The sequence below is a fragment of the Protopterus annectens genome, chromosome 12.part0 (assembly GCF_019279795.1).
Source record: "Protopterus annectens isolate FY-2018-M chromosome 12.part0, PAN1.0, whole genome shotgun sequence".
Taxonomy (NCBI): Eukaryota; Metazoa; Chordata; order Ceratodontiformes; family Protopteridae; genus Protopterus; species Protopterus annectens.
In genome coordinates, this window is record NC_056746.1 from 521,820,356 (window position 1) to 521,837,528 (window position 17,173).

The 17,173-nt window shown below is 38.7% G+C and overlaps 1 protein-coding gene across 1 annotated transcript in view; it reads right to left on the minus strand.

The window, feature by feature from the left end:
- The window catches only part of SREBF1 (sterol regulatory element binding transcription factor 1), a 631,726-nt gene extending 614,851 nt beyond the window's left edge, over nucleotides 1-16,875 (minus strand). The window contains exon 1 of the mRNA XM_044088935.1: nucleotides 16,591-16,875. Within this exon, the coding sequence (XP_043944870.1) occupies nucleotides 16,591-16,696 (106 nt within the window). The 5' untranslated portion in view covers nucleotides 16,697-16,875. The remainder of the gene's footprint in view (nucleotides 1-16,590) is intronic.
- Nucleotides 16,876-17,173: the final 298 nt, after the last annotated feature.

The following is a 17,173-nucleotide window of genomic DNA, read 5'->3' on the forward strand; positions in this document are numbered from 1 at the left end:
ATTATACTAACCTGCACAATAGGGATGAAAGGACAAAAAGGTATAGAAAGAATTAAATTAGACATTGCAGGACTGGGGGAATGCTCTATGGAACACCAGGTTAAACTCAACAGAGAAAATAAAACAAAAAAGCCAAGCATCTGTGCAATGAGGAGAAAGCAACAGGTACAGTTCAAGGAGAAACAGCAGCAGCCCCCTAACTACAAACTGAGTGAAGACATACCCGATGATTTAAGTGTAGATAAGCTCCCTGCATTTCTTAGTGCAGAATGCTTGCCAATAACACACAAAACTACTTTCATATGTGGTCCAGTTTAAAACTCAACACCTTCTTTTTATCCAGGACAACAGTAAATACTAATTCTCCTGAGAATTTGGTTTCCAATGAAAACTGGTTTGCACTTCGCAGTATACATAGCCTCACTTTGTGTTTCTTCAAAACGGGCTTTCAATAGCATAATACAGCTGTCTGATGACATTTACCAAAAGACATTTCATCAAAACTATTTTTCAGGGGAACTTCAGAGGATGAGAAGTCAATCAATTTCAATTCTTCCTATGTGATTACAGCAAAATATTAATTCTATTTTGTATTGCCTCTTCAGCAATTGTCATTCTGCATACCAACCCCTCTACATACAAATATACATACTAGAACTGGTTTAATGTATTTCAAACTTTGTTTTGCTTCAAAAATTGTCTTTCTTCCACTATGTTTAAACATTCTATATCTGACTATTGTTATAATTGTCACCTGCTGGCTTGGATCATGGCTGAAAATGGTTTGTGGACCAGACCACCTATGCTGTTCTCAAATGTAATAAATTTGATTCACATCAGTCTACTGAAACAAAATTCTTAAAAAGCAAGTCAAAGTGATTAGAAAACTTTTTCAAGTCCCCCCCCCCCCCCCCCAATTGGTTATGCAGTCGTCATCGCCATGTGCATTCCTACACTTCATATTATCAACTACAAAATCTCTGGAGCTACGGGAAAAAGTGAAAACCACAAACACAACACCCCTATTTGAAGAATGCAAGTTTCAGTTAAGTATTATTAGTGATAGAAGCTGTCACACAAATGGGAGGATACCATCTGTTTTGGTCTAATGTCACAATGGAGTCTAGTCTTACAGATCAGATACCTTTCAATACCATGTACAGATGGCAGTGAATTTACAGTTGGTGGTGGGGACTAGGCTGTGGTTAAAATGAATGTTTTACACTTCGATTAGGGAGTGTTGTGTCCTGTGTGGGAGGTACATTGCAATAATCAAAATGGTGCTTACATTTTCATTGGCCATACTGTTCCATGATATTGGTGCTTTTTGACTGTGTGGGTCTGAAGAAAGAGGTTACCTTCTAGGGTATAGCTCTGGCAGATGCTAAAATCCTCTAAACCCTTAAATACCAGTAATAAAAATGACATTTTTCCACAGTCAGTAGAAGCTAGACAAAGTCTACAAACGTTTGCTATCTAGTCTACAAAACAAGGTACAAGTGACAAGACAATAAAAGAAAGAAAATAAGAGAATTTTAAATGCCTCAATAAGCTCCTCTAATTCTAAGTAAGTACTCTCTTAGAAGAATGAGATGATGCAATGTGATTACACAGGGTGGAGAGCTCAGTCAGAAATATACAAGAAACGTGCTACATAGAAAGGGTGGTGAACGATCAGAATATCCTTCTAAAAACTGTAGTAGGGTTAAATAAAAGTGGCAAATTCATAAGCCACTGAAATCGCAACTCACAGGGAGACAGCAGTAAAGTTCAGGGACTTGTTAACGCCTGCATCTTGTTTACTGCATCCCACCTAAAACAGAGATGAAGTGGTAGCAACAACACAAAGTTGTTTGCAATCACACTGCATCATTAACGGGAGAGGCACTTTTTAAATGTCTATGGCATCAAATCAACAACACTGGGTTAATAACAGCAATGGGTAGGACATTTTTCAAAAATTGGCAGAATTCTGATGGAAATGTTATTTTACTGATGGGTATCAATAATGTCCAGTGTACCACAAAAAGAATATTTAAAAGTGGTTTTAAGAAGGCATGAAATGCAGCCGAGTACTTAAGGATGGCAGAAATAGGAGTACTCAGACTGTATTACTTTGCTGTGCCCTTCATGCATGACTTATGAGGCTTTTTTAACTGGTTTCATATCGCCTTTTTATTTTGGAATGTCTAGCATTGCCCCTTTCTTTTCCAAAGTCTGGCAAGCTTTCACATATTTTATACACTTCATATACTCAGCCAGCATGGCAAAGATTAACTTTTTGTCAGTACTTGCTAGTTCCAGTACATATGCTGCTGTGATAAAAAGTCATCTGATGTCATTTAGTTCATCGATGTCTTCTGGAAAAACATTCTATGCCTCCGCTTGAGATACTAAGAATGCAATACTGGAAAAGGTGGTTTAATCAATTTTTAACCAACAGTTTAATTAGAAATAGTCTTAAAAAAGCAGATGCCTTATGCACAATGCAAATGCAAAAAAAAAAATAAAAAAATGGAAGACCAAATCATGCAGTGTAATTCATTTGTAAATGCTGTGTGTTATTTTATTTGTTTTGTTGATCAGGTTAGTCACACTGGCTAATGGCCTGTTTTCAAGGAGACTCAAGGAGCTACTCATACTGACTAGAGGAACGTCAGCCAAGACACTGGAGAACTTCCCCTACTCATCATTGTTGTGAGTGGGACCTATTTTGCAGGAGCACTTCCTGTTTCCAGATAATGGAATGGTGAGAAGATATGGAGGAAAAACCAAATATTGAGACCAGAAAATGTGTGCAGGATTCTGAGGAGATGTTTCAAGGAAATCTGTTTGAGGGAGAAGAGTCCACAAATAATGGATGTACAATTGCAACCCTCCAACTGAGAGGGTTGCTGGATGATTTACTTAAAGAAATGGTGATGCATTGTGAGCCAGAAAGTTAAGAAGATGTTTCCTGGGGAGGGGGCAGTACGGAGAAAATACAAAAGGACAATGCAGAAACAATCCTGAAGAATAGTGGTGAAATGGAAAAGAAAACATATGCAGAGAAATACAAGAGGGCAAAAGGGGAGTAGCAGAAAAGAAGGCAGAAGAAAACTGAGGCAAGTGGTAAGGATTCAAAGTAAAGATGACAAAGAAATGGAGAGGTGCATGTGTGAGACAATTTAATAGCTCCTTTGGGTATAAAAGCACCTGAGGGTACGAGCATTTATTTTTATTAACAAAGAGACATTTTGTGACATTATATTTGAGACTTTTCATTGAAAAAAAAAAAATTTCTTGGAGAATGAGAAGAAATACTAACCTATGGAACCTTTATGTGATAAAAGCATTTAACAGGGAAACTAAAAAGAAAATTCATGTACAATCAGAACAGAGGTGGAACGAGACTTTGAAAGAACATTTGAAGATTTTATTATGTAAAGAAGTACTGGACACTGGAAAAGTTTATGGCTAAAGAGGTTTACCGACTGGTGAATGTGACTGCAATATTGTATTAAAAACAGAGAGAAAAAAAAGTTATACATATACCAAGCATGATAAATGTGGAAGGGAATAAGGGTGTCATAAAATCCAGGGGACAACCAAAAACATTTTTTGTGGTAAAGGACATTTGATAGTAACTGTTACAAAATAAATGTTACATTTGTGGGGAAATGAGACATGTGAACTGAAATGTTATAAATGTAATAAAATTTGACATTTGTGGATGGTTTGCAAAAATGGAAATTACAGTAAGGAAAAACAAAGATGAAAATGAACAAAGAAAAGAAACTTTAGAAGTAGTAGAAAGAGAAGAAAAGCTAGAAGAGAGAAAAAAGAGAGGACACAGAAGAAGGTTCCGAAATCAGTGATGAAGACGACAAATTAGGAGGTAATATTTATGTACTTATTTAACATTTGTTAACCGTAAAACTCCTACTTAGAATAAAGCCAATTTTCAGAATAGAGGCCTAGGAAGAAACGTTCCAGATACATGTCTTTGTAACGTAGGAGGAAACCCACGCTAATGCAGGGAGGTCATGCAGACTCTGCACAGAAGGCACTCTAGCCAATAACTGAACTGGAGAACCTCTTGTTGTGAGGACACAATGCTACTGCTGCACCACTGTGCAGTCATAAAGAAAAAAAAATTCTATTGGTAAAAGCGTAAAAGACAGAAAAAGAACATTTAAAAGAGATACGTATAAAAATAAGAAATGAAATGGATGAAAATATACACAGCTAATGACTGGAGATTGGTATAATGGTTAATGTATTTGACTAACAGACATATGGTACAGTGTTTGAGTCTCACCTTCGGGAGGAAAACTGGCTAGGCTTAGAATGGGCTATTAAGAAAGCCAGCCTAGTATTCAGCTATTAACTGATGAAACTATAAATCTAAGGGAAAATGAAAATTTTAGAGTGCTTTCTGTAAATGTGAATAGTATTAAGAATACAGTAATAAAAACAGGGATTTTGAAGTAGTGTAATACACGTAATTTAGATTCAAAGGCACAGAATTTACCAAATGAAAGATTATAAGCACAGAAGCTATGGGGAGGAAATAATTTGGAATTTAGGAAATGACAGATGTTCTGGAACAGCAGTATTCTGTAGAAATTCAGTAAAGATACTAGTTGTAACTTTGGCAAAATAGGAAGATTAACCATTGATTTCAAATGTAAAGAATGTGTACACATTATAACATTATAGCTTATTTCATCAGATGCAAATATAATAACAGCCGACTAACTGTGATTAAAAGGCAAGAGTAAAAAGAAAGGAAATAATATAAGAAAAATGATAGAAGTTATAAAAGATGTACATTAAAACTTGGGTACAAAATTTCACAGACTTACAAAAGGAATATGCATAGTATTGAAATAGGTTTGGTTGTAGGACAAGAGCAGGCAGCTGAAACAGGACTTTCTGATCATCTTGCAATACAAGATAAAGGAAAACAATGAATACATAAAAATAGGCAAAGGAACAAAAAAGGACAAATGAAAAAGCACAGAATAAAGAATGAGAGAGAGATTAGTAATACAGTTACAGAAAAACATAAGAAACAATACAATAATTGTTATATAAGCAAAGCTATTTTTTACAAGGAAAAAGAAAAGTACTGAGTTACTTAAGCAGATTAGTAAAGGAAGGTAGTAGTGTAATGAGACAATGCAAAAGGAGAAACAGAAAGAACTCAGGGAAAGATTACGAATATTGTAGTACAATATATGTAAGTAAAAAAAGCCGTGTCTTTCGGAGTTAGGGGGTGCCACAGCATATCACAGGTCTGCTACTGATTGTCAGTGGATTTTTACAGTGTAAACTTACCAGCCCTGCGCCCAACCTTCGCAGAAGGCACACGCACCTACCTGCATGTCTTTAAAGTTCACGTGACCGCAGGGAGGACATGCAGAATGTACAAAGAAGGCACTCCAGCTGAGAATCTAACTGGAGAACGTCTTGCTGTGAGGAGACGATGCTAACTGCTGCACCACCGTGGCCTACTATACAATATGTGAATGAAATAAGTAAAACAGAAGGTAGTGAAAGAAACATGGAAAGTAAAGAAGTTAACAGAAAAAAAAGAATAAAGAGTTGGAAATGAGATTTTTTTTAAACAAGCTAAGTAAAGTATTAAAGACAAGTAAAGATCTGGCTGCAGGACCACGTGATAGGGTATGAAGTAGTATTATTAATGATAATTAGAGAAACTGTGGATGAAATTATGAATAGAAAAGATGTGAAAATCATGAAAGGAGACCTTAACAAGGCATCTGATACAATTGGACATGAAATCTTATGGATAATCATGAAAGAATATAATTCAAGTGAGAAAGTTAAGAAATTATGTATGTCAGCATAAAGTAAAACACTTGGCTGGTTAAGCCAAGAGGTACATGTAAACAGTGTTATAAGACAGGTATGTCCAATGAGTTGTACTCTCTTTGCATTCGTTATGAGTGTGAAAGTATGTGAAATAAATTACAAAATGAAGCAGGTGGGGTATACAACACTCAATGGGTAAAGAATTCCAGTTCTGTTAACATATGTAGTCGGCATTATAATAACTGCAAAAAACTAAATTTAGATCAGTACAATAAATTATATTTGTGTTTGGTATAAAATTTGGAAATAAATGTGTAAGTAGAATTCAACTGGGAAAAAACAACTGAGGAAATTAAACAAACCTGTCTTTTCCGGAGAATGTTTCAATGATCATTCGGCATAAAAAGCCTTACTTGATAAATTCAGTACCGATGGGAAAATGGCATACTCAGCAAGCATATTTATGTTGCCAACAGTATTAAAAAAGGAATTTTTGCAGACATTTTTTATATGGGGTTTTGGATTAAACCCAGTAAAAAGAAAGATTTTGTATGTAAATAATGAGGAAAGAGATTTAGGGTTAATTAACCCAGTGCTATATGCTGCTTCGTTAAATTAAATTTGCACAGAAAGTGTTAAAGTGGATACTGGGAAAAAAAAAGATGAGAGTTCAGTAGAAAAACTGTACAAGTATTTTAAAGAGTAAAAGAGAAAGTTTATAAAGGAAGAAAAAATGTTAAGACAAATTACTTTTGTGGAAAATAAAAATTGGTGAAATAGAAAAAGAAAAGTATGGCATAAGAATGTAGTGATAAATATTACTATGTAAAATCATGGGAAAATCTAAAATATGAATAAAGCTATAAGAAGCAAATGGTGTCTATCAGAAAGCAGAATGTCAAGATTTTCTGTGGAGACTACTAATAGGTAAATTGCCAGTAAAAGAAAATATGCCATATAAAAATAAAAGTGACAGAATATGTCTACATTGTCAAGAGGAAGAAAAAAAAATATGGAACATATGTTTTTGACATGCAAGATTTAAAAAGTTATGGGGAAAACTACGTAAAGAAGATATTTTTTCAAAGATATAAAAGTGGATAAAATAAACATGAATACAATTGAATACAGATATTATAAGAAGAGAAGTAAAGAATCTTAAAAAATAGATGTTATTTTATGTCATATGGGTTACACAGAATGAAAGAATAAATGAAATTATGTTTACTGGTAAATGGATTTTAGCAACAGTAAAATCAGATGGTGTTTATGGGAAAAGGAGTAAGAGTCTAATAGGAATGAAAATTTACTGTGATTGTAAAGCAAATTATGAATGTGTATAAACGAGTTTATATATTTATACATTTGGAAATGTTAGTAAAAAAATAAAATAAATAAAATAAAATAAAATCCAGCCACTGGGGATGCACAAGCCAGTGCATTTCTTTGTGCCAGTCCCAAGCCCGGATAAATGGGGAGGGTTGCGTCAGGAAGGGCATCCGGCATAAAATTTTGCCAAATCATACATGCAGACAACAGTACAGAAATACATACCGGATCGGTCGAGGCCCGGGTTAACAACGACTGCCACCAGTACTGTTGGCCAACAGAGTGCTGGTGGAAATTGGACTACTGTTGGCCAAAATAGGAGAAGAGGGGGAAGGCATGCCCGAAGGCAGGTAAAGGCTATGACTGTGATAGTGAGGGTCGGAACTTTGAATGTTGGCAGTATGACTGGTATAGGGAGAGTGCTAGCTGATATGATGGACCGAAGGAAGGTTGGTATATTGTGTGTGCAAGACACCAGATGGAAGGGGAGCAAGACTAGGTGTATCGGAGGCAGTTTCAAATTGTTTTATCATGGTGTGGATGGGAGGAGAAATGGCGTAGGCATTATCCTGAAGGAACAGTACGCTAAGAGTGTTTTGGAGGCGAAAAGAGTGTCGGATACAGAGTGATGTTTATGATGCTGGAAATTGACGGTGTAATGATAAATGTTGTTAGTGCATATGCTCCACAAGTTGGGTGTGCAATGGATGAGAAAGAAAATTTGGAGTGGGTTGGATGAAGTGATGATGACTGTACCCAAGGGTGAGAGACTGGTGATTGGAGCAGATTTCAATGGGCATGTTGGTGAAGGGAACAGAGGGGATGAGGAAGTTATGGGTAGGTATGGTGTTAAGCAAAGGAATGCAGAAGGTCAGATAGTAGTGGATTTTGCGAAAAGGATGGACATGGCTGTGATGAATACGTATTTTAACAAGAGGGAAGAGCATATGGTGACATACAAGAGTGGAGGAAGATGCACACAGGTGGATTTTATCTTGTGTAGAAGGGCCAGTCTGAAGGAGATTGGAGACTGTAAATTGGAGACTGTAAAGTGGTGGCAGCGGAAAGTGTAGTTAGACAGTATAGGATGGTGGTTTGTAGGATGACTTTGGTGATCAAGAACAGGAGGATGAGTGTGAGGGCAGCACCAAGGATCAAATGGTGGAAATTGAAAAAGGGTAATTGTGAGGTGATGTTCAGGGAAGAGTTAAGACAAGCACTGGGGGGCAGTGAAGAGTTACCGAATAGCTGGGTAACTACAGCAGAGCTAGTAAGAGAGATGGCTAGAAAGGTGCTTGGTGTGACATCTGAAAGAGGAAGGAGGACAAGGAGACCTGGTGGTGGAATGAAGAAGTACAGGAGAGTATACAGAGAAAGAGGTTGGTGAAGAAGAAGTGGGACTGTCAAAGAGATGAAGAAAGTAGACAAGAGTATAAGGAGATGAAGTGCATGGCAAAGAGAGAGGTGGCTAAGGATAAGGTGTATGAAGAGTTGTATAAAAGGCTGGACACTAAGGAGGGAGAAAAAGGACCTGTACCGATTGGCTAGACAAAGGGACCGAGCTAGTAAAGATGTGCAGCAGGTAAGGGCGATAAAGGATAATGAAGGAAACGTACTCACAAGCAAGGAGAGTGTGTTGAGCAGATGGAAAGAGTACTTTGAGGGATTGATGAATGAGAGGGAGAGAAGGTTGGATGATGTGCGGATAGTGAATCATGAAGTGCAGTGGATTAGCAAGGAGAAAGTAAGGATAGCTATGAAGAGGATGAAGAACGGAAAGGCTGTTGGTCCAGTTGACATACCTATGGAAGCATGGAGGTGTTTAGGTGAAATGGCAGTGGAGTTTTTGACTAGACTGTTTAATGAAATCTTGGAAAGTGAGAGGATGCCTGAGGAATGGAGAAAAAGTGTTCTGGTATCGATTTTTAAGAATAACGGTGGTGTGCAGAGCTGTAGTAACTATAGAGGGATTAAACTGATCAGTCACAGCATGAAGTTATGGGAAAGAGTAGTGGAAGCTAGGTTAAGAAGGGAGGTGATGATTAGTGATCAGCAGTATGGTTTCATACCAGGAAAGAGCACTACAGATGCGATGTTTGCTCTGAGAGTGTTGACAGAGAAGGTCAGAAGGAGTTGCATTGAGTCTTTGTGGATTTAGAGAAAGCATATGCAGGGTGCCTAGAGAGGAATTGCGGTATTGTATGAGGAAGTCGGGAGTATCAGAGAAGTATGTAAGAGTGGTACAGGATATGTACGAGGGTAGTGTGACAGTGGTGAGGTCTGTGATGGGAGTGACAGATGCTTTTAAGGTGGAGGTGGGATTACATCAAGGATCAGCTCTGAGCACTTTATTTACAATGGTGATGGAGAGGTTGACAGACGAGATCAGACAGGAGCCCCCATGGACTATGATGTTTGCAGATGACATTGTGATCTGTAGTGAGAGTAGGGAACAGGTGGAGGAGACCCTGGAAAGGTGGAGATATGCTCTAGAGAGAAGAGGAATGAAGGTCAGCAGGACTAAGACAGAATATATGTGTGTGAATGAGAGGGAGGATAGAGGAATGGTAAGGATGCAGGGAGTAGAGGAGGCGAAGGTGGATGAGTTTAAATACTTGGGATCAACAGTTCAGAGTAATGGTTTGTGTGGAAGAGAGGTGAAGAAGAGAGTACAGGCAGGATGGAGTGGGTGGAGAAAAGTGTCAGGAATGATTTGTGACAGACGAGTACCAGTAAGAGTGAAAGGGAAGGTCTACAAGAGGGTAGTGAGACTAGCTATGTTATATGGGTTGGAGACAGTGGCATTGACAAAAAGGCAGGAGTCAGAGCTTGACGTGGCAGAGTTGAAGATGTAAAGATTTGCACTGGGTGTGACAAGGATGGACAGGATTAGGAATAAGTATATTAGAGGCTCAGCCCAGGTTGGAAGGTTTGGAGACAAAGCCAGAGAGGCAAGATTACATTGGTTTGGACATGTGCTGAGGAGGGATGCAGAGTATACTGGGAAAAAGATGCTATGGATGAAGCTGCCAGATAACAGGAAAAGAGGGAGGACCAAGATGAGGTTTATGGATGTGGTGGGAGAGGACATGCAGGTGGTTGGTGTGACAGAGCAAGATGCAGAGGACAGGAAGAAATGGAAACAGTTGATCTGCTGTGGCGACCCCTTATGGGAGCAGCCGAAAGAAGAAGTAGTAGTAAATATACTGTAAATAAAATATATTTTTGTATATAAATAAAGGACCCCTACTCTCTTCAATAAGTGTCATGGAATCTTTTAAACTTTTGTAAACATAATCCAAGCACCTTAGTTGGAAATAGAACACACATCCTCCACAGACAAGTGAGATACCCGTCGAGTCACTGACGGTGCTCAAATAATAATATTCTGTGGTCAACAGGAATGTACCCTCTTCCTTTTTTTTTTTTTTACAGGGCAATCCTGGTGTGGTCTGGTGTGCTGGTAAATGCATCGATATCTTACTAGGAAAAAAAAAACAAATTTTGAATCAAGTTCAAAGTGATATTTTTCATACAGTTCCTATCTCTTTACCAGCCTAAGAGTAAATACTCTTGTAAAAGTGCGCCTATTCACTAGTAAACTACACACGTTTCTTTTTACCAAACAAATTTTATTTTGCATTTTATGGAATTATGTTAGTCCTGTTCAAGGTCTTGCCTTGCTTATTGTCATCTTTATGTATTCTCAACACAAGCCTGTTAAGATGTTTCACTAGCTTGGTCTGTGTCAGAACATTTCATTTGTAACATTTATACTCCCGTTATTAGTGTACCCACGGTAGTGGTGCTGCGGTAGCGTTACCGCCTCACAGCAAGACGTTGTCCCATTCGATTCTCAGCTGGAGCGTCTTCTGTGTGGAGGCATGCGTGAATGGGCGTGCCTTCATTGAAGGTTGTGCGTCAGGCTGGTAACTCGGCACTTAAAAATCCACTACCAAACATTAGCGGACCGGAGTTCTGCTGTGGCGACCCCTAACCGGGATAAGCCGAAAGACACAACAACATACTCCCGTTTTTACAATTTAATTTGTGTGCATAGTGCACTTGCAAACACATATACAAACTATTAGCTTTTTTTGCAAGTGTATTTGTATGAATAGTTACTGTTTAATCATGTCATATGTGCATATTTATGTATTCAAATGTTTATTTCAAACAAGCAACATAGTTTCAGGAATGCCCTTAATATCCCTTGCAGGTCTTCTTTCAGCAACACACTCCATCTACAGTAATATCAAGACTGGGCTCGTTACAGCTGTAATTGAGGACATGATTATGGCATTCAAAACTGTAAACAAGACTGCTCATCAAACTGGAAGAAAAATTAACTTTGTTATGAATACAATAAAATGGTTCTGAAGCTAGCTTGAAAATAACATTTCAAGTCATTTCCAAAAACTAACTTTCTTCACATGGCACCCTCTGGATAGGAGACCCACAAAGTTTGAGATTAGGTCCCTTTCTGTCTTCTGTATTTATGAATGCAGTCTCAGAAAACTTTCCTTCATTGGATGCCACTTTGCACGTTGATAACATACTACTGTTATAATCAAAGAAAATCTCCCTCTAGCCTATAGACCCAACTCCAAACAGTCTTTTTCAAATATCTGCTTCTGGGCAAAAACTAACAACCTCCATTAACCACAAAAAGACCACACTCATGCTTTTTTGCACCTCACAGACTACCACAGCTGCCAGTCCATACAATAATGGATAATCGTGACAACAGTACTCTCTCTGTTTCAGAATACAAACACTTAGGCCTTACTCTTAACAGTTACCTTCACTACTCACAACGAAAACATAGTCAAAGTTTTTTCACAACTAAAGTTATACTATAGAATCTCACACCACTCGTCAACTGTTCACATTGCCCTGCCTAGAAAATGTCTTTCTTCCTAAACTGGAATACAGTTTACCACTGCTAGTCTTTCACCTTTCCTACAATACCCACAGACTTCAGATTTCAGACTCTCATACCCACCATAGCAACCTTCTCAACAAACAAATTGGCTACCAGTAACTGAAAGGTCAACCTACTTCCTAGGTACCCCGTTTCATAAAATATTTAAAGATCATGTCTAAAGGAATGAAACAACCTTTGGTTTTTGCATAAAAGATGCATGCAAACACTTTTTTATGTTAAAAAAACAAGGTTGCTCCACTCCATTTTACATATAAAATTACTTCAAGATTATCTTCCAAACGGTGGAGTCTAAACTTAGATTGTCATGTTTACGACATTAATATTAGTGGATAGGAAGAGGTGGCTATGTCAACTGGGGTTCCAGTCCTAATTATGGTGGATTAGTATTAAGTAACTGTGAATTACCAAAAACTGTTAATTTAACAGTTTGGCAACTACATAACTTAATACACAATTACTTATCCACCCTCACCCAGCATAATTAGTGCTGGAAACCAAAGTGAAGTAAAAGTAACTGCCTCCTTCCACCCACCAATATTAATGTTGTAAACACAGCTGTGTAGGTTTAGAGTTCTGCATTCGAAAACAATTTTTAAAGTAATTTTATTTGTAAAATGGAGTGAAATTACCTTTTTTTTATGCAAAAACCAATGGTTGTTTCATCCCTTTAGACATGATTGTTAAAGGAAGGCTACTGCCCTCCTTTGAGAAGAAAGCTCCAATTTACAGGACAGTCCATATTACCTCCTTTGCCAGCGTCAAGGCTTAGAGGGATAAAGCCATGACTATAGCCAGGAGACCCAGGTTCAATTAATGGCTCAGATGTTTAAGGTGTTGATAGGGAGCATTGGGTGTAGCTATTCTTGGGAGGAGGGTGTTCCTCCCAAGGGAAGGTGTGGTCCACATAGGGGAGCAGCCCTCAGATATTGTCAATAAAGGCAGGTGGGGAAGAACAAAGGCATGTCATAATATAACCTGACCAGCAGTAGAAGCAGTTGCCTGCACTGTCACCAGAGGACCCCCCCCCCCAAAATCCACACCAGCCCCAGCTCATTTAGAGAAAAGGTTCGGGGGAGAAAGTAGGAGCATGTGACTCATCAATAGGTGGGGGCACTGGGACAGCCAGAATGGATGAAGCAGCAAGGGGACGAGGAGGAAAAAAACTTCTCCTTGAGCAGGCCTCCATTCAAAACTACTGGGGAATGTACCTTTTCCAGACTGGGCCCTATCTTATGGAACAAACTTCCACCCAAGATAAAAAGCCAAGATTCTTTCCCAAGGATTAAGATGCTCTGATGGAGATATAATGCCATGTCATAGATAACAAGATCACTCAGTTTAATCACCAGTCTCACAACAGTGTATAATAATTCAACCTCAACAAAAAGTTGGGCTGAGCATTAATTGGTGTACACACTACATATACTCTTGTAAATATTCAATACAATACTAAACAACACCCATTATTATAACTCGAGCTTCTTGCCTGCTAATCTTCCTTTTGTTTGTCAGTTCATTACCTTAGATTGGAAGGATGTACTTCTGTGTCAAGAGTGCCTCCTTGTTTTTGTCCTTACTTATAATGACTTACTCTACTCTAATTTTTATTCCTTACTGTGGCCTTGTTTTAACTACGTTACTTTACACCTCTGTCTGACTTCACAATTTTAATTGAAACTACTCTGTTTTCTTGCCTCTTGGGTCTGAGTTACGGCTGAAAAGGGCCTCTGGACTAGCCCACTTACGTGGTTAACAAACAGCAGATATATAAATAAAACAAATCTCTCCTGGGTATATTACCTTGTAGGAGTTTTGATTCTAGCCCAAGTCAAGGCTGAAAGGGGTTCTTCATTTGACACTTCGCTAATCTTAATAAGTACAGGCAAGTACAGGACTATGGCTGACCAAGTTCGCAGACTACTGCAAACTAGGGGCTATAATTGACTCTCCGGCTGACAGACATCCTCCAAAAGGGTCTCACTGAGCCGGAACCTGGTGTCAAAATCATGGCCTCCAGCTAAATGCCAAAAAGTGCAGTCTCATCCCCTTTGGAAAAAACAAAGTATCCACAAACTACCACATAGGTGGTTGTCCCCTAAATACGGAAGACGTAATAAGGGATCTTCTGGGGACCCAAGTAGAGAAAACCCAAGTAGATCGTAATCTCTCCTTTGATAATCACATTGCCAAAGTGGTTAGAAAATCCTTCTATGTGGCACACCTAATCACAAAAGGGTTCACATCCAGATCAAAAGAGGTCATTGTGCCCCTCTACTCATCACTCATCAGACCTATCATAGAGTACAATGCCCCATTTGGGATGTACCTTACAAGACGCCTGCAACAGTTGGAAAGACCACAGAAGTACCTCACCAAGAGGATCAGTGGCCTCAAACAGATGCCCCATGTAGCTCGACCGAAGAAACTTCAACTGTACTCGATTGCATACTGCCTACTTAGAGGTGATCTCTGCCTGACATACAAGGCCATGTCCAACCCAGATTTGATGGACATGCTCCACCTAAAGAAAACCATATGCCCTCGAGCCACATGCTCTAGGGATCTAAACCTCACCACAACAATAAATAGGACGTGCTGCTGGGATAGATTCCTGTCCCAGAGACTTCCTATGCTTTGGAACAAGATTCCAATCTACATTAGACAGAGCTCCTTGCTAACACTATTCAAATGAAACCATGACAAGTGGATGGGAAACAAAGTTTATCCTGGGGATCACTTCAATGGCTCTGCTGGACAGAGGCACAGGGAACTAATCTAAGGGGCGGAGAAAGCCAACACATTCTGACTAGGCTTATAAATGCCTTCGGGCAGATAGCCTAGCACCTACCTGTGACAAAAAAGTATTGTTATGCTTGGGAGTCCAATCTAGTTGGATTAGGCCATCCAACACATCACTGCATACTTCTCAACTGTACAGATTTCTGACTCATAGTTTTGGTCTGTTTTTCATAAAATTGTAGTTTTCTGGCAAATTTATTAAAGACTGACGTTAGAAAATAATGACATTCATTTGCGTTTCAGACTTCATACCCTTCAGAAAACTCATGCTAATACAAAGCCTGTTTATTCTATCAACTTTAAAAAAAATTTAAGAGCAATTTTTAAAACTCGTCCCTCTTTTGGGGCCTTTGTCTCACTATTATGTATTGTTTTGTCCAGATTTCGTGCTCTAAGAGTTTGAGAAGTATGACACTAAGTAGTCTACCTTGATAGACAACCCATCACCTCTACAGTGTTTTCACAAACTATTCTATCAAATACTGCATTTTAGAACTAACAATCTTGAAACAAATTGCTCAGTTATTTTTTTGTGAGAAATGTCAAGATTTTAAGAAGTGTATAATACTGTTTTTTGTGCTCAACTTTGTCATTAATTTATGGGGTTTAATGATCCGTGACGTAAACCAACATGCAATACCTCAACATTCGCCGTCTATTATACCGCTAATAAATACAAAACGCTAATGGATACTACATTACACAGACTACACACAAGATATATATTCGTTTTTCATACGCCAACCGCACGCACTTTAATGAGTAGAGGCAATGTCCGTTAGTAACCCCGACGCTGACGTCCTACCGTCACACGTCAATGGGCGGAGTCAAATGGTACACAAGCTAAGTGCTACAACAGCAAAAGCATGAGCATAGCCTCCCTACCCAGCAGGGGTACAATATATATTATTAATTCTGCAAACTCATCGACAAATATAACAGCTATCCTTCCAAATCAGGGCACGAAAAGTGACATCGAGCGTTTTTGCAGGTACTGAAAGTTCAGCTTCAGGACAAGCACCATGCAATGAATGTGCAGTAGGACTCCCAAGCCGGGAAGTGATCAAATGTTATGGTAGCTATAACCGGTGATGGCTAAATACAACTCAGATTCGTTATCCCATGGCTCTGCAAATTTATCAAATGCAAGATCCAGCAGAAAATAACATGTCGTGCTACAAATTCGAGAACTATCAGAGATGGAAAAGCCATACCTTTTAGTGCAAGAAATCTGGCAACCCCATAAATAATGAGGGAACAAAAGTCCCAAAATGGGGACAGTTTTTAAATATCACTCTTATAGCTTAGAAAGTTGATAAAATAACAAGTATTGCATTACCATGAATTTTATAAAGGGCGTGAAGTCTAAAACAGAAATTTCTATTATTTTCTGAGTTAAGACCTCAATGATTTATCAGAAAACCACACCAAAAATGAGTAAAAAAAAATCTGGATGTTCTGCAAAATTCTGAACAATTGAGAGAGGTACGGTAAAGACCACCTCCTTAATAAATAATTACTCACGAAGTGCAGTGTCCTTCCTATATTTACACCACGAGTGACTTCTTTACATGGCAAACATATATCAACACCCCTCATTTGAAATTCCCACTGTATCCACTTCAGCTAGAATCACTCTGCAGTTACTAAAGTACTTAATAAGGAAACGTAAAACGGCTATATGGTATACCAACCATCAATATCGTTAAGAAGCGCCGCATCAATCTCGCTTGGCTCACTCAGAGTAAGTGACGGATCGAGACTGTCCAGGGGCGAGTCTTCGAAAGTCATGATTTCCATCGCTGAATAAACTTTTTTCCGTTTTTAACTTGTAAAGACAACTTTCCCATTTGATTCACATACAGACCACAAACTGCTTTGGAGTACTGTACGTCCAATGCTACAGATCAATTACACTCCTCTTACTTTGCTTCTCCCACCACCGCATCTCAGAATAACTTGCCTGAAACTCTCAAACCTGCTGTTGCCGCGTGACGTAAAAGTATTCTGAATGACAGCCACTTTAACCAACCAGCACCACGAGATTTGTTTTCTTCACTTTTTTTTCGGTGGTCACACATGATGATGAGAGAATCACACACATAGAGAAGGGAAATTCCAGGATTATAGCTGCCGCTTGGCTAAGACAGGGTGGTAGTGCTTCGGCAATCGGTCGTATTCGCTGTGCTTAACCAAATTCGTATTTAAGCATCTTTTTGAAACATTTAGTCGGACTGAGCCCAGTCTGCCCAGAGCATTCAGAGCTGTTTAAATATT